Source organism: Diceros bicornis, chromosome 25 (assembly GCF_020826845.1).
Source record: "Diceros bicornis minor isolate mBicDic1 chromosome 25, mDicBic1.mat.cur, whole genome shotgun sequence".
Classification (NCBI taxonomy): domain Eukaryota; kingdom Metazoa; phylum Chordata; class Mammalia; order Perissodactyla; family Rhinocerotidae; genus Diceros; species Diceros bicornis.
In genome coordinates, this window is record NC_080764.1 from 27,102,899 (window position 1) to 27,125,006 (window position 22,108).

The following is a 22,108-nucleotide window of genomic DNA, read 5'->3' on the forward strand; positions in this document are numbered from 1 at the left end:
CTTTTCTAGTGCCAACCCATACACTACTAAAGAAACTTCGAGGACCTCTTCTCTCAAAGTCCAGACCACACGGTACTTTGTACACAGGGCAGCTCTTCCTGCCACAGGTCGGTGTCGCAGGTGGCCCCTGTCAGAATGTGATGTTCTGTCAATGCCTGTCCATTTCACCAATCTTTATTGACCATCAGGCATTGTTTTGTGTGCTTGGGAATACACAGCTGAACAAAACACAAAAACCAGCCTTCGGGAAGCTTACATTCTAATTACATTATATTCTTGCTCCATTTAGCCATTTTACCTATTTACTCACAAGAGTTGATAAGAAAACTTTGCCTTACTATACAGGATTCTGCCCTAGCTTGTCGTTTTATTTAAGAAAATTTTAATTCTCTTATTGGCATCTACCCAGACTCGTTAGTCCTCTAATAAACCTTAGAGTCTAAGAACCTGTAACAGAGCCTAGTTTTCCACAACTTAGAAACCGAACTGCCTAAAACTCATTATTATTACTGAACTCAAACGTCTCAAAACTTCCTTTAACCACCGCCTTTGGCAAACAGTATGCCAAGCGCACGCGGCTTCCTGGTGTCCCTGATAGGCACGCGCAGCCCTAGCGGGGCAGTCTCCCTCCAAGCCGACAGGGGGCAGCGGACTTTCAGAGGCTCGGTTCTCTCCTCCCACCACCCGAGGAACGTCACGACCTCCTCGCCGCTTCGCCACACCACTAATGCGCAGGCGCGGGAGGGAGCGCGCCCCGCGGAGCCGAGGGAGGGGTCACGAACTCTGACCCCCAAATACACAAACCCAGAAAGCTCCCTACCCCCACATTTCTTTACCCTCCCCCCTTCAGCGTTCTCCAACCTGTCTCCTCCCGGAGCGCCCCAGCAGCCGCTGCAGCGGGACTGTCCGGTCCACGCCCGGCGCAGGACGTGGCGCGGGGAGAAGTGCCGGTAAGAAGTGCCGGGTGGGGAGAAAGGCGGCCACGGATGCGCCCGGAGCGGGGGGCGGGGGTGTCCCTTCATCCCAACTGCCAACGGACGCACCCCCAGTGCCCCCACAACCTGCGGGCTCCGCTGGGCAGGGCCCGCCCGTCTGGCAGTGCCGCGCGGGCTGCTCGGGCTGGGCTGGGCGAGCGCAGAGTGGCCGGAGCGGCGGGGCCGAAGGCGCGGGGCTGCGAGAGAGGCCGCGGCCAGCGCCGTGGGGCCTGGAGCCCGGAGAGGGGCCGGGGCGGCGGGCGCGGGACGGCGTCTGCGAGCGCCTGGGCGCGCACGGCAGCCTCTCCCGCGGCGCCTCCTGCGGCGCCTCTGACCTTTCACCTACAGGAAAAGCTTCCGTCCCGCCGCCGCCGCTTCCCCCGCCGCGGGAGCCGCGCGCCCGGCCGGGCCCTGGGGCTCAGGCGCTGGCGGGACGCGGGGAGGCCTGTCCTCGCCTGGAGGAGCGGCGAGCCGAGGCCCGAATCCCCGTCCCCGAGGCCCTCTTCCTAATTCTCGTGCTGACACAGGACCGACGGGATAACGCCCTCAACTCTCACCGCCGATGGGGCGAGGTAGCCGCTGCCTTTGGACCTGGATCATTTGAGAAAACAAATGGAACGGCCCAGGGTCCTCACTGCGCTGGGCATGTCCAAGCTTCCAGTAGCTCTTTTGTTAAGAAACCTTGCCTCCAACTCCTGCAGATACCGTTTTATGAATTACAAATGTTGCCGAGTTGTCTTATAACCTTCACTGAGTAGGTCAGCCTGTTTAAGAAAAAAATAGCTGGAAGGGAAAAGCAAAAAGACTTGAAATGAAGGCTGTAGGATTTTTGTGCGTCTGGAAGTTGTAAATAGGCTTTCGACTTTGAGGTTTTTGAACAGTGTGTGGTGTGTAATTGGTGGGCTGGTACACTGATTGTTTTTAGATTTTGCTTATATGTCCAATTGGCAGATCTAAAAGATATTTCTGTTTATCCTGATAAAAAGTGGATGGTATGAAATGTAACTAATTTCATCATTCTTTGTAGGGACGTTTCAGTTTTCTTTCAGGAAGGGTTTTGAGGGATCAGTCTTCTTTCAGGAAGGGTTTTGAGGGAGACACAAATCAAAGGCAGCAAACATTCCCAAAATATCTTTGTCTGTGTATCTGCCACACAAAGAGTTTAATTCCTACCCTTGGGGACTAGAAAAGACAAACAGCATATAACAGGTAATTAATAGTATAAATATAATTCTTTACCGTTTTTGAGTCGTAGGACCCTCTGCAACCTCTTAAAATCTTTTATGGAAGCCATGGACCATCTCTCTAGAAAAACGCACCTTTACATAAAATTTTGCATACAATATTAGAGGTTAATAGAAGTCTGTTCGTGAATGCTAGTTAATCTTAGTATGCACAGTAAATGCTGGACCTATCTAGAAAGATTGGATTTAAGAAAAAAAAAATTTTGAGCTTAGTCTTAAAGGCCAGGTGGAATTTAAATTTGGGAGGAGGAGCTTTGAATGGTATATTGGGGAATAAATAACACCTCATTTTGACCTGAAGAGAGGTCCCTCTTGGGAGTGATAGGAGATGAAATGGGAATATGAGGAAGTCAGACTATAAAGGAAGTCTCCTTTCTGTCCATAGTGCCCAGCAGGCTATAGGGGCTTCATAAATATTGAAAAAACACCAGAAGAAGGACTGAAACTATTTTTTGGCCATTAAGGAGACACTGATGGTTCCGAAGCAGGAGGCTAAGGATGTGTTTCAGTTCAGTAAGCATGCTGAGATCTTGCTACTTGTGAAAGGTGCTGATAAAAAGATGGTTTTTGCCTCCATGGGACTTTGAATGTACACGAAGATGGTTCTTGCCTTCTAGGGACTTTTCATATACACAAAGTTGCATATTTTAAATAAACATTCAGGAAACTCAATGCTGGCAGTACCTGAAATTTTACCCCAAGCGTTCTTAACTTGGAGGCCTTGGACTGGCCGCAGGAGATTTTATGAACTCCTTGAAATTCAGTATATACCATCATTTGTAGTGTGAATGAATGTGAACTTGTGTTTTCTGGTAAGGGAAACTTGAACTTCCACCAGATTTTCAGAGATGTTTGACCCACTCCCCACTAAAAAACAAAAAAAGGAGAATCATTGTTTTATATCATATTTTCAAACATTTTGACTATTCCTCACAGAAAGAAATACGTTTGCAGGAGATGTAGCTGACCTACCTAATACGTAGACACAAGCGCAGGGAAAGAGGCAAAATGTGGAGGCAAAGGAATACATTCCAAGTAAGGGAACAGGACAAAACCCCAGAAAAGGAACTAAGTGAAACAGAAATGAGCAACCTACCTGACAGAGAGTTCAAACTAAGAGTGTTAAGGATGCTCACAGATCTTGGGAGAAGAAGGGATGAAGTCAGTGAGAACGTCAGCAAAGTAATGGAAGATGTAAAAAAGAACCAATCAGAAATGAATACAATACTGGAAATGAAAAATTCACTAGAGGGACTCAAAAAGCAGAGTAGAGGATACAGAAGAACGGATCTGTGAGCTGGACGAAAGACTAGAAGAAATCACTCAAGCTGAACAGATAAAAAAGAATTAAAAAGAGTGAGGACAGTCTAAGGGACCTCTGGGACAACATCAAGCACACTAACATCCCTGTTATAGGTGTCCCAGAAGGAGAAGAGCGAGACAAAGGGGCAGAGAATCTATTTGAAGAAAGAATAGTGGAAGACTTCCCTAACCTAAGGAAGGAATTAGACATCCAGGTACAGAAAGCACAGAGAGCACCAAACAAGGTAAACCCAAAGAGGCCCACAGCAAGACACATAATAATTAAAATGTCCAGAATTAAAGATAAAGAGAGAATCCTAAAAGCCACAAGAGAAAGACAAGTTACATACAAAGGAAACCCCATGAGGCTATCAGCTGACTTCTCAGCAGAAACCTTACAGGCTAGAAGAGAGTGGCACGATATATTTAAAGTGCTAAAGGGAAAAAACCTACAGCCAAGAATACTCTACCCAGCAAGGTTATCATTCAAAATGGAGGGAGAGAGAAAAAGTTTCCCAGACAAGCAAAAATTAAATGTTTGTCACTAAGAAACCAGTACTACAAAAAATGCTAAAGGGACTTATTTAAGGGGAAAAGAGGAGACCACAAATAGGAAAAATGATGTGTTTCCATGATAAGAGGGTAAAGGATACAAATGCACAAAAAGGAGGTTAGATATGGTATCAAAAACATAAAATCTGGGAGGAGGGGAGTTAAAGAGTAGAGCTTTCAGACAGAGGTCAAACTAAAGAGACCATCAACTTAATATAGATTGCTATATACGTAGGTTACTATATATGAACCCCATGGTAATCACAAAATGGAAACCTATAATAAATACACAAAAAACTAAGAGAAAGGAACCCAAACATAATAATAAAGAAAGCCATCAAACTGCGAAGGAAGAGAGCAAGAGAAGAAAGCAACAGAGAAGAACTACTAAAACACTGAGGAAATAAAAAATGGCGGTAAGTACATACTTATCAATAGCTACTTTAAACGTCAATGGACTAAATGCTCCAATTAAAAGGCATAGGATGGCTGACTGGATAAAACAACAAGACCCATATATATGCTGCATACAAGAGACACACTTCAGACCTAAAGACACTCACAAACTGAAAGCAAAGGGATGGAAAAAGACTCCACGCAAATGGCAATGAAAAGAAAGCTAGAGTAGCAATACTCATATCAGACAAAATAGACTTTAAAACAAAAACTGAACACAGACAAAGAAGGGCATTACATAATGATCAAGGGAACAATCCAACAAGAGGATATAACACTTGTAAATGTCTATGCACCCAACATAGGAGCAGCTAAATATGTAAAGCAATTATTAACAGACGTCAAAAGAGAAATAGACAGTAACACAATAATAGTAGGGGATTTGAACACTCCACTTATACCAGAAATACCTTTGCATCATGACTCACACACAGATTAAATTGAAATAAAGTCTTTGCAAGACTGTTCTTACCCTCACTATACCTGGTGCACTATTTTCTGTTTTCTTTTTTTGAAAAGAAATCTGACCTAAATTTCCCCATCCATAAGTGGCTCACAACACGAAGTTTACAAAATATTGCTTTGGATAACAACAGCCTACGTTCAGTTGATGGGAGTGGGACTGGTGGGGAAAGAATGGGGAGAGATCGGATGTTGGGAAAAGAAAATGAACTGTATCTGATGTTGTCAAAGAGCACAGACTTAAAATTTTGAATCTGAATGGAAGAAGGATGGCACCCTTGACACTACAAATGCTTTTTTCTGTGGGGAAGATGTGTAGAAATGAGATCAAGGTAAATGTGAAAAAAAATAAGGGCCAAAATATGTAGGACTGTGTCTTCTGTATGTTAATTGGCTCTCAAGTAGTAAAAGCAGCATCCTTGTGCTTTTTGCTTTGTCCCTCAGGCTGGTAAAAATGCATATCCGTCAATGCCTGACTCAGAGGTCTCTTCTGTAAGGTGTTCCCAGACCCTCCCTCTCCGGTGTGGTGGTTCTTAACTCCTCTTGCTCAGTTATTGAGTGCTTTTTGTTCATTCGGCTAACTTTAGGGACTACCTCTTACCTATAAGAGACTATTAGCCGTCGGTATAAATATTTTCACTTACGTTGAATTTTTACAAGTTTTTGAGGTAGATTTTATTGAATCCATTTCATTTATTAGGAAACTGAGCCTCAGGTTAAGTGACTGACATAGTCATACATTAAGTAAAAATGAAATTGGAGCTCTGATTTACTGATTTAAGGTCTAGGACACTCTACTACCTATATAAACTCCCTCTGTTTCTCTATTTTTCTATTTATTACTCCATCCTAGTTTGCTTCATAACATTTACTACATGGTAATTTTTAAAAATTTGTTTTCTCACTAAAAATAAGCTGCATGGGGCAGACATCTTTTCTGTCTTGTTCACTGTCAAGTCCCCAAGTCTCACAGTGCCTCAGTATTTTCAGCAAATGTTTGCTGAGTTAAGATATGGATACCAGGCACTGTTAAACACTAGAGGTTCACTGAAAAATTTAGTTCATTGAAAAACTACACAGTTCTTTTCCTTAGAAGTCTACTATTGGAGATGGTCATTATGCAAATAAGGGCAGGGTGCTTTAGAAGATAAATGGGCACAAGATATAGTGGACTACAGATGAAGGAATGTTTACTTTTCTAATTACAATAGTAGATAATACTCATTCGAAAAGCATAAAGAAGAAAATAAGTGGTCCATCTCCACCTAGAAAAGTCACCATTAACATTTGAAAACGTTTGTTTTTAGTCCTTTCGTGTTTTGCGTAGTTAAAATCGGTTGCAAATAAAATTTTCTTCTTGATCTTTGCATTTAGTTTGTCATGAGCATTTTCTCTTCATCATTAAACATTTTTCTTTACATGATTTTAACAAGAATTTTTTTTGCACAAATCTTTGTCCTTTGTCTTTGCCAAAATGTCACCTCGGTAAGGCCATCTCTGACCTCTTATTAAAAATTGCGACTCCCTCAAACCGGAAACATTTTCTGTCACTAGTCCCTGCTCTGTTTTCCTCCACTTCACTTTTCACCATTTGGTGATATTTTATTTTATTATTATTATTTTTTTTTGTCCTTTTCACCACACCGAAATATGGACTTCACGAGGGGAAGTTTGTTTTTAATACTCCCTGCTGTATCCCTAACACTTAGAAAAATGCCTGCCCCTTAGTAAACACTCAGCAAGTATTTGTTGACTGGAAGAAGAAGGATATTGAATGAATTATTGGGTTAATGACCGTGAACATTTTTAAGGCTCTTAATACACATTGGCAAATTACTTTTCTAGGAAGGTTATAACAATTCAGACTTCCATCAACAATATGTAAAGAATGCCTGTTTTGTCTCATTTTTGGAGTTAAATTTAGTCTTGGTTAACAAGCATATATTGATCTAGTGATTTTGTGGCGTTCATGGTGGAGAGAGAATATATACAGGGAGAGTTTTTGGTGTAGGAGAAAATAAGCAGCCTTGTTCAGTGGACTACTACATTAGCAGTGTCCTTGAGCTCTGTATATATTATTATAGCTAGTATACATATATGTACAAACTACCTAGTTTTATGCTCATTTGCCTATTTTTAAAAAACTTTATTGGTAAAGAATAATGGTTTCTTTTAAATTTAATTTTATTTAGAGAACATTCAAGTCTGTGTATCTCTTTTTCCTGTTACTGAATCCCCCTTTGTGAGCCCTGTTTTTTAGCTTTCATTTAAAGCTGGGCATAAAATCTGGACTGGTAACCCAAAACTATTTTGATTCTTTTCAAACTCTGTCAGTAGTCCCTTCCCATCAAGAAGATTCTGTATATCAGTACATCAGAGTAACTGATAACCCTTAATATCTTTTGTTTTGTGAGAAAGTATAACAGCCTCCAATCCTTAGGACTCTGTTACTCAAGTTTTTAATATTGAGGATTGCAAGGCTGCCTTGCCTTCACTCCTTATGCCTTTTTACCAACTTAAAAAAAAAAAGATTTTTTTGGTATGTTTGAAAAAAAATTTATCAAAATTAATTTTATTTTGTGAATTCTCTAGAAACTTTGGAGGCTATTTAGAACAACATAACTATAAAACTAAATTTGTCATTTACTAAACAACTCACAAAGCGAGAAATTAGAAGGATTTTGATCTGGAAGTAGCCAAAAGTAGACCTCATGATAAAGTATTTTATAAGAATGAGAGGGTTTGGGGCTGGCCCAGTGGTGTAGCGGTTAAGTGTGCGTGCTCTGCTTTGGTGGCCCAGGGTTCCCGGGTTTGGATCCCGGGCGCGCACCAATGCACCGCTTGTCAAGCCGTGCTGTGGCAGCGTCCCCTATAAAGTAGAGGAAGATGGACACGAATGTTAGCCCAGGGCCAGTCTTGCTCAGCAAAAAGAGGAGGATTGGCAACAGATGTTAGCTCAGGGCTAATCTTCCTCACGAAAAAAAAAAAAGAATAAGAGGTTTTTTTCCCTTCTTTTTGGGATTGCTTCAACTGACAACAGAAAATTGGAGTCAATGCTGAGTTAAATTTTTTGAGTAGCTCGGTAGTCTTCAGTGGACTTCTGGTGGCAGAGTTCTGTGTATCAGTAGCAGAAACAAGTTGAACTGGTTGCCTGGCTCATGATGATTGTATTAGCAGCCCTGTCTGGGCTAGTCCCCATCTTTTGGTAAATAGGCTTTCCAAAAATGAAAGCTGCCAATCATATTAACCTTCCTTTCCCTTTTCTTGGCCCCACCTACAGTGATTAATCCAAGAGATGAGCACATAATCTAAACTGGGCCAAACAGAATCCATTACCAAGATTTTAAAATTGGAATTAGAGAATACTTTTCCTTTCCTGGTGCTTCACTACAAAGTCAACTTTAAGAAGCCGCATAGGGGGAAGCTGAGAATAGAGGGAGGAAGATGAGTGACAGCATCAGAAATCCTAGTTCCAGTTTTTCCCAAACTCAGCTCTTCTGCAGTCCTAGCAGTGTATATTCCCCATTCCCCCTTCCCCAATGCCCCCACACTTTTGTTTTCTTGAACTAGCAGTAGTTGAGCTTTTATCACAACCAAAGTGACTAATGCACTCTCATAAATACCTGCTTTCATGCCAGATCTCTATTTTATTCTCACCAATTTTCATCATTTCCCCCTTGCTAATTTTTTTTCTATCAAAGTGAATAATACTGTCCTCTGAAAATTTCTGAATTTTATTAAAAATTAATTTGCATAGGATTTGCAATTTAGATAGTCTACCTCTTTTTTGTAAATGTTAAAAAATTCTTTTGAAATGAACAAGATTGATTCATTTGAATTATTTCATGGATCTATTTACATGTAAATATGTATCATATTCTTGGGTAGTTTAATGAGAAAAATACATAATGATGAAAATAGGATTGTAGATTTGATTTTATATCACTTTGTGCTGTCCTAGACTTGAATCTTAAAATAAGTTAATGAGCTGGCTTGACAGATACCCAACAGGTGTTACAAGTAGGATATGATAAATATTTTGAGGTTGAAATGGAAGATACATGTTTGCTTGGGGAGGGGTCAAAAGGGGAAAGGTTGTTCTTAGTCTGCCTTTCTGATAAATCTGTTTCTCAGATTCTGCTCATTTCTGTTTTGCTCAACACAAATTAGATATATGATTGAAGTAAATATGACATGAAGTAAATATTCTAAAAACTTTACCTGAGTGTTCTTTTGCTAACCAGTTTGGATTATATGGCTCTGTAAAACAACATGAAGTAAGGGCTTTAGACTACTGCAGTAGTGCAGAGGGTTTATGTATAGACAATAGAAAATTGATAGGTTGGATCAGAAGATGTAATCCACCAAATATATGTGTGTGTATATTTTTCTGAGGAGGGTGTGTAGCTTTAGTCAGATTCTCTAAGGCATTTGTAACTCCGAAAAGGTTAAGAATCCATTACAGTTTCTTGCTCTTTTCTTCCTAAACAAAAAACAAAGAAAGAAAAAAAAAATCTGAAAATCCCTGAATTCACTACTCAAGAAATCTATTCCAAGAATATTAACGTTCAAATCCATTAGCATTGTGTTACCTATAGCATTGCTAATAACAAAGTACATAATTAAACATGAACCTGTGCATGCATACATACATGTGCATCACACATTATACCCTCATACTCTTTGGTCTCTTTGGCTAAAATAATAATCTTAGTATAGTTGTTAGCTTGTATCATAGTACTGAGATGTGAATTCAGGCCTTCCTATTCATATACTTTTAAGTAATCAAGCAATAATAATGTATAGAATAATTTATCTACCTAGGTTTTCATTATGAAGTAGCTTCTTGGAGTCTAATGTGCTGATAATACTGGTGTTGATTTTAGGATTTCTGGAAAAAATTCCTCTTTTTTTTTTCTTTTTTTGTGAGGAAGATTGGCCCTGAGCTAACATCTGTTGCCAATCTTCCTCTTTTTGCTGAGGAAGATTGGCTCTGAGCCAACATCTGTGCCCATCTTCCTCTATTTTATATGTGGGATGCTGCTGCAGCATGGCTTGATGAGCAGTGCATCAGTCCGCCCCCGGGATTCAAACCTGTGAACTCCAGGCCAGCTCCAAGATTCCTCTTCTTTAAACTATTTTTTTTTTTCTTCTAAATCTCTATGTTTTTATCATATTTGTGGCAATATAATTACATTTGTTAGTTGACAGTCTTCACAGTTTATCAAAAAAACAAAAACAGAAACAAGCAGAGAAACCTTTATCAAGAAGTAGTATTAGTATTGTGGTGAGAATATAAGGAACCACAAACTCTCCTATCCTGTCACCAACTATTTTTTATTACTTTTAATTAATTGTTTGTGGTAATACTTGTAATTAAAATTTAAAATGAACAAATACTTACTCAGTGAAAAATAAGTCTCTGGTCTATCCTTGTTCCCAAATTTCCAGTTCTTCTCCCTAAAGGTAGTCACTGTAACCGTTTTCTTATGTGTCCTTCCGAGTGGTTTTTCCTCTCTCTAGTTAGCATTTTAAAGCTTTCTTGACATAGATTTTGCACGTTTCTTATTAGTTTTATGCCTAAGTGCTATGGGCTGAATTGTTTCCCCCCAAAATTGAAGTCCTGACTCCTAGTACCTCAGAATGTAACTGTGTTTGGAGATAAGGCCTTAAAAGAGGTAATTGAGTTAAAATAAGGTCATTAGGGAGGGCCCTAACCCAATATTTCTGTTGTGTCTATAAGAAGAGGAGAGTACAACACAGACATAAACAGAGGGAAGACATATGAAGATACAGAGAGAATATGGCCATTTACAAGCCAAAGGGATAGGTCTCAGAAGAAACAACCCTGCCGACAGCTTGCCTCAGACTTCTAGCCTCCAGAATTATGAGAAAATTAGTTTTTTTGTTTAAATCACCCAGCCTGTGCTACTTTGTTATGTCAGCCCTAACAAACCAATACAGATTTTGGTACTGGAAAGTGGAGTTCTGCTGTGACAAATACCTAAAAATTTGGAACTGAGAAATGGGTAGAGGCTGGAATAGTTTTGAGGTGCATGCTAGAAAAAGCCTAGATTGCCTTGATGAGATTGTTGGTTAGAAATATTGATGTCAAAGGAGATTCTGGTGAGGGTTCAGAAAGAAAAGAGCAGAGTTATTAAAAAAGCTTCTGTCATCTTAGAGGTCCATATATCATCATGAACAGAATGTTGGTAGTTGTATGAACATTAAAGATGCTTCTTATGAAGTCTCAGAAGTGAGGAACATGTTATTGGAAACTGGAGGAAAGGCGAACCTTGTTATGAAGTGGCAAAGAACTTGGCTGTGTTGTGTTCTAGTGTTTTGTGGAAAGTAGAACTTGTAAGTGATGAACTTAGATATATATCTGAGGAAATTTCTAAGCAAAGTGTTGACGACGCAGCCTGTTTCTCCTTGCTGCTTATAGGTAAATGTAAGAGGAGAGAGATAAATTGAAGAAGGAATTGTTAAGAAAAATGGAAGCAGAACTTGAAGATTTGGAAAATACTCAGCCTGTCCATATTGCAAAAAAAGAAAGCTTGTTCTGGAGAGCCTACTTAGGGGGTGACTGGACAACCCTTTGCTAAAGAGATTATGGGCATGTGGTTTATGGATTCAGTCAGCCAGAAACCAGGAATAGAGATGGGATTATCCAGGAGAGATCTGTAGAGGACTGTCTTGTCCGATGGCTTGGACCCCCATGAATTGCATGGGAGGCAACAAGATTTCTGAGAACTTCATACCAGCAAAAATGCTGCCGGTTCGGACTGAAGAGGACAGAGATGGGACAGAATGAGAGAAGGCTGTCAGACTTGTGAGGTTCTGCTGGATGGGCCAGTAGAGCTATTCAGTTTTGAACATGTGTTATCTTGAAGGAAAAGGAAGAATGGACCCCCCAGAGCACACAGGTCTGGGGAGCAGTGCTGTCTTCTTGGTTGGTTCCAGAGATGTTGAGGCCACTGCTTTTCAATCTAGTGAGAGATAGTTAAATAGTCAAGCTAAAAATTGAATATTGCTTTTACAACTAATGGAAGCATTTAAAAATTTAAAAGTAATTGAAAGAAAAACAATTCAGGTAATTTGGCAATTATTATAATTACAGAATATTAGTGAACTTATGATGAACAATATATAAGATAAAGTCAGAAATAATTTTTGTATTCTTGACCACGTGATACAGAGAAAAAGCAAAAGTCAAAGTCAACCCCTTAATCTTCAGACTCTCATCTATTTGAAGACAGTTTTACATTAAATTCAAATTAACCTTAATATATAAAAAATTGCCACAAATGAAAAACAAGCACAAAATTCTGGAGAAATCTTCTATCCTTCTGAATGAATGCAATTACTTTGTCAGTTTTTATGATATATTGGTAAAAGAGTGTATTAAATGACAACTACAGTGATGTGTTTGTTTACAGATAGGATCGCCCTTATTCAAATTAGTAAACTATTACTCTTGGTCTGTATCAGAGTTGTACTCTTTAGGCTTCAGTATCTTTGAAAAGTGAAATTGTTTGATATTGAATATTCATTTTTTCTAAATAGACATTTTCTTTTTTTTTATAATTTTATTTATTTATTTTTCCCCCAAAGCCCCAGTAGATAGTTGTATGTCATAGCTGCACATCCTTCTAGTTGCTGTATGTGGGACGCGGCCTCAGCATGGCCGGAGAAGCGTTGTGTCAGTGCGCGCCCGGGATCCAATCCCAGGCCGCCAGCAGCGGAGCGTGAGCACTTAACCGCTAAGCCACGGGGCCGGCCCTAGACATTTTCAAAATACATAAAAGCAGGGAGAATAGTTTTATGAGGACCTGTATAAACTTTACCAGTCTTCAGTAATTGTCAGCACGTGGCCAGTCTTGTTTCTTCCCACCAACCCCAACTGGATTATTTCAAAGCAAATTTTAACTATCATATAATTTCATTTGTAAATTTTTCAATAAATATGTTTTCATGGGTGTAATTGTGAAAAAGCATCTTTTTATTTTTGGCAGGACATTTTGACAATTAGATCATGGCAACCATAGAAGAAATTGCACATCAAATTATTGAACAGCAGATGGGAGAGGTATGTCTAGTTTACAGTTCGTTCAATGACTCACCAAACTTATTTACACCAAATGTATATGCTAGGTTCTGGAGGTACAGAGGTAAAAGATACCCCCAGCTTTAAGGTAGCTTTAATCTAGCGAGAGAGAGTTGAATAATCAGACAATCACAATAGAACATGGTAAGTGCTATAATAGATAATAGTATGGGGTGCTCTGGGAGTACAGAAGGAAAACAACTGATGAAGAGTTGTAGAGGGATATGGGGACCTAGTCGGGCAACGTTTTTGGAGGGTGCGAAATCTGAGGCCAGTCTTAACAGACCAGTGGGAAGAGATCCATGTCAATAGACAAATCTTTGTTTTTTAAACAGTTATGTCCTATTCCTTAGTAAGAGGTACAGTAATCCAGAGGTTTTCAAAGCATCTTCTAGGGTCTCTTTCAGAGAGTTAACAAGATCAAAACCGCTTTCATAATAATACTAAAATGTCATTTGCCTTTTCACTATTATTCTTTCACAAGTATACAGTGGAATTTTCCAGAGGCTACATGACATGTGATGATATTGTATGATGAAATGTGTCAACATTTAAAAGGTGTACATAACTCTGTGAACCAGTGTTTTCCAAATGACCATTGCATGATGTTATAAAATCACTCGTGTAAAGGATCCGTTTCAATTGCAGGATAAACTAATGGATTTTAATATAGTTTCTGATTCCACATTGCAACTAACCTTTAAAAAGCTATCATTTGTCAAGTTTTGGTGTAGTATCAAAGAACAGTTTCCACAGTTTGAAGAGGCTATTAAGATGTTCTTCCTCCTTTTCAACCAATAAATGTGAGGCTGGATTTTCTTTCTGTATATTTTAACCAAAACAACATATTGCAAGAGATTGAATGCAGAGGCAGGTGTGAGAATCCAGCTTCTATTAAGCCAGACATTAAAACAGTTTGCAAAAATATAAATCAGTACCACTATCCCCACTAAATTTTTGTTTGGAAAATATACTTATCTTTCGTAAAAAAATATTGTTACTTATGTTAACATTTAATGAGTCATTTTTAAATGAATTAACAAATATTTTTAAAATTTCTCTGTTCGAATTTCTAATATGGTAAACTTCAATAGATATAACCCACATAAAGACAAAAGCCCTTTGAGACTCAGTAGTTTTTTAGAATGTAAAGGGATCCTGAGACCTGAGAACTGTTTCCATAATCTATTATACTCTTCTTTATTGAAGGCCATTTGGATTGCTTTGGTTTCCAGTTATAACTATTATGCTGTAGTAATCATCCTTTTACTCATCTAAGCAAAATGTTTCAACCCTGCATGCATCTAATGCTCTTTTCTCTAAGAAATAAGTGTGAGCCATTAGTCTTTTATTTACATCACAATTAATATTACTGATAGAAATAACCCAAAATAAAACTTATAACAGCTTAAACTTTACATGGTAAAATATGTTGTAGATTAACTGACTCAAAGTCACATTGTATAGGTATCATTGAAAATTTCAAAAATTGTTAGAAGGATGGAGACTGGACTTGGTAGAAATAACCTATGTAAAATAAAATTGACAGCAGTTAAAACTGCACCCAGAAAAATAGGACATGGTAGAAATAAAGATCAACAAAGAAAACTCAAATTGGCAGCAGCTATAATCAATACAGTCTTCCCTAGACAAAAACTGGTTAGTGATTCAGAACTTGGTTGTAAATTTTGCATAGAAAAAGAATCTTGATAAAAGTAACGTCAGGGAAATGGAAAAAAGTTGTAAACAAACCAACTTTGCTATTTTAAAATTGAATCGAGAAATTAAATTGGCTTAATGAGTTTACTCTGTAAAATATTTGCTCAACAAGAACAAAATGCTGGGCTAATTCACTTTGTTCATGAGCTTGCTCTTCCCCAGACTGCTGCATCTCAGTTGTTGGCAATTCTGTTCTCCCAGTTGCTCAGGCCCAGATTTCATAGTCATCCGTGACTCTTCTCTCTTCATATGCCACATCCAATCCGTCAGCACATCTTGTCACCTCTCCCTTAATAAAATATCCCAAATCCAATCATTTTTCACTCCCGGTACAGCTACCCTGTTCCCAGCCATTATCTCTGCCTATATATAATACCCAGATATTGCCAGTATCCGTGCAGTAGCATCCTTTCTGGTCTCCCTTAATTCTGCTCTTGAACATTCACAGTCTAGTCTTCACGCTAAATTTAGAATGATCCTTTTTGAAAAAGATCCTACTGCTCCTCTGCTCCATAAACCCTCCAGTGGATCTCCATTTCACACAGTAGGAAATCCAAACTTTTTATCGCCTACGAATCCCTATATGATTTGGCCCCTGCTGTCACTCAGATCTGATCTTCTCTTCCATAATCCCTCTCTTTCACTCACACAGCTCTCCTCCTGTGCCTGTTGCCTCAGATGTGTCGAACACACTCCTACTCCATGGCCACCTTTTATGTTCTGTTTCCTCTACCTGGGATGCTCTTTCCCTAGCTAGTCCTAAGCCTTAGTCTGTTACTTGACTCAGGTCTATGCAAAAATGTCATCTCCTCGTTGCTCTCATTCCATCAGTGACTCGCACCTTACCCTGCTTTAGTTTTCTTCGTAGCAATTAATACTACCTGACAATGTTATTTGCTTATTTGTTTTTATCTGCTTGTCCTCACTAAAATAAAAGCCTTATGAGAACAAAGACTTGTTTTGTTTATTACTATATCTCAGGACCCAGAACAAGAAGTGCTTGGCAGATAGAATGCACCTAAATGGAAGGTGGGAGGGAAGAGGAAGGAAGGAATCAGAATAATGAGGTCCAAATATTCTTACTATTATACCTTTATTTGCATATTTCTGTATTTCTGTAGGATGGGATTTCATAAAAGTATAAAAAGTGTTTAGAAGATGTGTATGTATGTGCTAGTTGAAAAGGTGTGCGTGTGATGTGTATTACATTGAATATATATGTAGTGGTGTGCTTTTCCAGCTTTGTCTGAAGGTCTGAAAAAATTGTGTCCTTAGAGAAAAAAAAAGATTGAATTGATTACTAATTTGACACGATTGTATTAGATGGTTACAGAGCAGCAAACTGGCCAGAAAATCCAGATCGTGACAGCACTTGATCATAATACACAAGGCAAGCAGTTTATCCTGACAAATCATGATGGCTCTACTCCAAGCAAAGTCATTCTGGCCAGGCAAGATTCCACTCCAGGGAAAGTTTTCCTCACAACTCCAGATGCCGCAGGTGTCAACCAGTTATTTTTTACAACTCCTGATCTATCTGCGCAACACCTCCAGGTAAATAACTATAAAAGTGTCTTTTCATCTTACACATGAAAAAATTAAAAAGCATGTTATAAATCCTGCCATTAAGACTTTATGTGTTGCATGTTCAGTAGAAAAAAAAAAAAGTCTTGCATAAAATTATGTGCTGTACAGATTCTCTATGGTGACTGCCCTCTCCTATGGGCCTCTATACTTTTCCTGACACATCCTCACACCCGTATATTTTGGGGAGTTCTTAGTTGCATACAGTAAGATCCACTCTAGCTAGTTTGGCCAGGAAGGGATTTAGTAGAGGATGAGAGCTCAAAGAATTGTTGGGAAGGCTGAAGAAACAGTTCTAGGTCAGATTTCCAAGAGTAACTATTGGAGCACGCTGCAGGACTGGCTTCTGAGAGACCTGCTGCTTCTGCACAATTAGGAAACTGCCAAATCAGGAGCATGTTCTGTAGCTGCAGTTCCCCCCACCAAGCTGCCTGTGCCTCGAGCAAGAGGCTGCCAAATCAAGAAGTCAGTACTGTAGCTGCCAACTTTGTCACTTTGCCTCTCTGGTTTCATCTACATCTTCATTGATGTAGCAAGCTGTCTACCTGATGGTGTGCTTTAACACTGGAACTCAGTCAGTAGTGTAGATTAATTTTACGTTGTTTTAATTTTTGCAAGTTGTACATCATTCTTCACAGAGTGAGTTAAGCCTTTTACACACTGCATGCCTCTGGTTAGGTAGATATTTTTACTGCTGGTTGCTGTGATTGAATACAAACACAATGAATCCTTAAATTTGCCTTCAGAGATTTTTAGGGGGAATGCCCACTTAAAATTGGATTACATATTTTGTGATGAACAACTGATCAAAGAAAATTCCTTTTCAGATTGAAAAACTAATTCATAAAATACAAAATTTTGCCTGTATATCCTGATAGATTCTGTTGTTCTTCAGATTACATCATTTATATTATTTTTGGAAATTGCTAAGGTAGAAAATGGATAGGATTTATAAGAAGTTATGTCATCAACAAGACAGAAGTCACTAAAAAGTTTATAACATTATGCATACCTTAATTTCCTTATTTTTTTTTATTAATAGACTTGATTTTAGTTGTTATGTCTCCTTTGAAATGGAATTACCTAGTATTGGATGACCTTGACAGTTTTGACATGTACCGGTCAGATATATTGTAGGTTGCCCCTCCATGGGACTTTGGCTGACTTTTTCCCTCCTCATCAGGCTGTGGTTGTGGGTTTTAGGAGGAGGAGGATCACAGAGGTTAAGAGCCGTTTTTATCGCATCATATCAAGGGTATTTAACTATCATCATGTTTTATGGCTTGTGATGTTGGCCTTGACCACGTGGCTGAAGTGTATCAGATTTCTCCAGTGTAAATTTCTCCAATTTTTTTTTTCTCTATTTTAAAAATAAAGATAATACTGGTACTTTGCCTACTTTATAGATCATCTCTAAGGGCAATGAAAGAGAAACAGGTATAGGATGGGCTTCCCCAAGGGCGAGAAGATTGGATTTCTGGTCTAGTGACCTAAGATGGGATGTGGGCAAGTCTCTTAACCTCTCTGCGTCTCTTCTACCCTCAGGAATAATAGCAGATAAAAGATTAGCACCATTTGCAATAGATAAGCTATTCAGGAAAAGAGTAATACTTTTTTCATAGGTGCTTTCAAAGGACATTTAATTCCAGAAATTGTTGGGTTTTTTTAAGTTTATTAGAGACTGATTTTTATGGTGATATAAGAAGAAATTATGCCACTATAATGTAGTATGGGACAGCCATTTTAAGGACTGTTTAAAGTTTTTAAAATCAGAATTGCTTCTGAAGGCATTCCCATCCCTAAGAGAAGAAAAAGAGTCAAAGTAGAGGATTATTTTGTGAGTTGTTTTAAAGCAAGGGGAGTTATCTACTAAATGCCACATCACATTTTTTTGGATTGGATTAATTTGTTCACATTTCAAAAGATTGCAAGAAAATAATGAAAAGCCTGAAGGATAAACCTAAAGAAGAAACTAGTATTTCTTTGCTGGCATTGTATTAGCCATACCTAGTAATGAGCTCTTTATATTAAAGAGGCTTAGTAATTTGCCCAAGTCCACCGCACCTAATGCTACTGACTTGCTACCATTTATCAGACTCTAGAGTCCATGCTCTCAACCATACACCTAACCCAAATCTTAGCTCATTAATGAAAAGTTTATACCTTTGTATATCAATCATATATCCATAATTATAAGTAAATATATATCAATAACATTTTTTCTTTATAACTCTTTTTCTATTTAAAAAATTCAGTTATCTTTTTATGCTATTATAGCTTATTTTAGTCATGTGTTAGCCATGTGGAAAGGTTCTGAGCTGTTCAAAGACAAATGTCATGATAGGACTGATAACTGCTGCAATAATTTGACGTGTTCCATATGAATAATAAGTGCTTATTGGGTGAGATGCATTAAAAAATACTCATGTATTTGTGTGTTTAACAGTCTTTTACTTTAATGAAATTGTTATGGGACAAAGCAAAAGGTATTCTTACTGTCATCGCTTCTTATAACATTGACATTTTTATCTATATATAAACAAAATTTATAGTTTGATATATGGATAATAATAGAATTCAAAAGTTTCAGAATAACTTATGAAAAAGAAAGCAAAAAGTAAGACTGACTGAATGTGCTTTTAATTTTTTATATGAGAGCATTATCGAGTAACAACAAATTATTTTTTTTTGTTTTGGGGGGTTTTCTTAGCTCTTAACGGATAATTCTTCCCCAGACCAAGGACCAAATAAGGTTTTTGATCTTTGCGTAGTATGTGGAGACAAAGCATCAGGTAATGTTAAAAATAACCTCCTATATGTGTTGTGTTGTTAAAATAACTACCATTCTACCACGTTTTTTTCTACTGAAAGTAAAAATAAAAAGGAGCATGTCATTTTTGTGGTTCATATTTGATTTGTAGCCTGTGAAATTTAACTGATTTTTCCCCAAAGCTTTTCATTCACCTAAAGATTTTTTTCACTTCAATGCAGTTTAATTTGTTCTAGCAATGACATAAAATGCGTATTGCAAAGAATTCTGAAAGACAGTTCTGCTTTTTGAAAGTAAACTGTACATGTGGAAATTTTTTTGAATGTGAAACCAGCTTTGTCAAAGAAATTGCTTAAAAATGAGTTGTGATCCTTAATAATAATATAACATTAAATTAACCTACCTGTTGAGCCCTGTTCTCATTCCAGGGATACAGAGTAACTTGAATTATTGGGCTGGAAAAAGCTTAGGCTAACCTTTATTTATTGCTCTGCATAGCTGAGCAGGCATTTCTCCAAGCCTGTTACTAGTACTCGGGGTTATGTCATTTTAGTTCTAGCCATTGTTAGTTCATGCCAGAAATACACACCCATGTTCACTCATATATATTCGCAAGTGCCAGTGGGATATAGTTTAAGGGCCCTGTTTGTTTTCTTTAATCTTTAATCTTTTCCATAGCTTCATTACAAAAACCTCTGCTAGAGCTTTTCCCAGAGTGTGTTCAATTTGTTAATAGATGTTGTGCCAAAGAAATGGTTTGTGAAATGATAGGTTAATCAAAGTGTAACAGATTTCTCCAGAAATTTAAAAAGTAGAACCCACAATGAGGAAGGATTATTATAGTTCAAATACTAACTGATATGTCATTTTTTTGGAGCATAGTTTTCAGAATAGAATGTCTTTGTACAGTATATAACAGAACTATAATTTGTAACTGATCTCAGAAGTAAAAATAGTTGTTGTGTTAAATCATGGGCTTATGGGTGATTTTATTTCTTCCCTTTCCCAAATTTTCCATACCATTGTTAAGGTTACTTTACAAAATTAAAAAACTTGGGGCTGGTTAAGTGGTTAAGTTGGGCACGCTCTGCTTCGGCAGCTCAGGTTCGTGAGTTCAGATCCGAGGCACAGACCTACACCACTCGTCAGCCATGCTATGGCAGCGACTCACGTACATAATAGAGGAAGACTGGCACAAATATTAGCTCAGGGCTAATCTTCCTCAAGCAAAAAAGCAGGAAGATTGGCAGCAGATGTTAGCTCAAGGCAAATCTTCCTCAGCAAAAATACATAAGTAAAAATAAAAAATTTATGTTGTTAATATATTTTATCAGAGAATATGGTTGTTTTGTTCTGTTTAGTAACTCCTAAAATTTTTTTTCACGTCATAAACTCAAAAATCTCAGTTTTATCTCATATATTGTTGTTTACAGGGAAGAAACGGGCTTATTTTATTTCTGTTCTAAAATATGTGACTTGTGTGTTTTCTTAAACATTTTGTCTCTAGGGCGTCATTATGGAGCAGTAACTTGTGAAGGCTGCAAAGGATTTTTTAAAAGAAGCATCCGAAAAAATTTAGTTTATTCATGTCGAGGATCAAAGGACTGTATTATCAATAAACACCATCGAAACCGCTGTCAATACTGCAGGTTACAGAGATGTATTGCATTTGGAATGAAACAAGACTGTATGTATTAGCTTTAAAGGAAAATACTTTTAACAGTTCAACAAACTCTAAAAGTATGTTAAAATTAACACATTAAAATACGTTAAATATATATATGCTTTTTAATTTACAATTTTCCAACTAGAAATATAAAAATATGTACATTTTTATGTATTTTTTATTCATTCAAAAAATATTTATTGAGTGCCTATATGCCATGCATGTATTTGTGCCTATATGCCATGCATGTATTTGTAGATTGAACATGGTTAAAAAAAAAAAAAACTAGATGCCAGTTTAGTTTTTAATTAAACTACTAAAGTGATTAATAATGACAATAGTTAATATTTATTGCACTCTCACTATGCTTAATTCTGTATAGCAGATGAATTAACTTATTTATTCTCATAGCAAAATTCTATGCAGTGGGTACTGCTGTTATCCATTTTACATTTGAGTAAACAGAGAGATTGAGTAACTTGCCCCAGGTCACACAATAAGTGGCAGAACTTGGACTTGAATCTTGGCAGGTTTTTTACCTCAGAAAATGTACATTTAACAACTATAGTATACTATCTCCTAAACGTCATGAAATAAAATTCCTATAAAATAAGTGAAATATATTACCTATATTTTATAAATGAAGACTAAGCAGTTGAATTACTTCTCAAAAATCTCCCTGCCCTTAGCTAAAAAAAATAGATCTAACTTTGGTCTTTTGTGACTTTCTATTAGTATTTTTTTCAGTTGGTAAATATTATTTCATTTTTTCTAAACTTGCATATATTTAGATACGAGACTCCTGACTTCAGTTTTTCCTGTTTGACACTGCACTTTTAAAAAATGAGAGTTCCTCTACATTTCTACCACAGGGGGCCCAGGGAGAGAAAAGAGAACGAGAGATGAAAATTAGCCAGTTTTACTATTCGAAGCAACTTTTTTTTTTTGAACTTGCAAATAATTTCTAAAGATGAACGGTTATCTTTGGAGTTCAGTTGCGGTAACCATGTCTCCCATTAGCAGCATTGCTGACCTAGAGCTTACGTTTATAATTGCCTATAAATTCTGCATTGTGATGTAATAGTATAACGCATTTTTGTAGCTGTTCAGTGTGAAAGAAAACCTATTGAAGTATCACGAGAAAAATCTTCCAACTGTGCCGCTTCAACAGAAAAAATCTACATCCGAAAAGACCTTCGAAGCCCATTAGCTGCAACTCCAACTTTTGTAACAGATAGTGAAACTGCAAGGTATAGTAAAAACAACAAACAA

The 22,108-nt window shown here is 37.8% G+C and overlaps 1 protein-coding gene across 2 annotated transcripts in view; it reads left to right on the forward strand.

Moving 5' to 3' along the window:
- The first annotated feature begins 742 nt into the window (after positions 1 to 742).
- Positions 743 to 22,108, forward strand: part of NR2C1 (nuclear receptor subfamily 2 group C member 1) — a 52,754-nt gene continuing 31,388 nt past the window's right edge. For both annotated transcript variants that reach the window (XM_058568639.1, XM_058568640.1), the window contains exons 1-6: positions 743 to 950; positions 13,006 to 13,079; positions 16,140 to 16,370; positions 19,111 to 19,192; positions 20,678 to 20,857; positions 21,939 to 22,086. In XM_058568639.1, the coding sequence (XP_058424622.1) occupies positions 13,026 to 13,079; positions 16,140 to 16,370; positions 19,111 to 19,192; positions 20,678 to 20,857; positions 21,939 to 22,086 (695 nt within the window). In that variant the 5' untranslated portion in view covers positions 743 to 950; positions 13,006 to 13,025. The remainder of the gene's footprint in view (positions 951 to 13,005; positions 13,080 to 16,139; positions 16,371 to 19,110; positions 19,193 to 20,677; positions 20,858 to 21,938; positions 22,087 to 22,108) is intronic.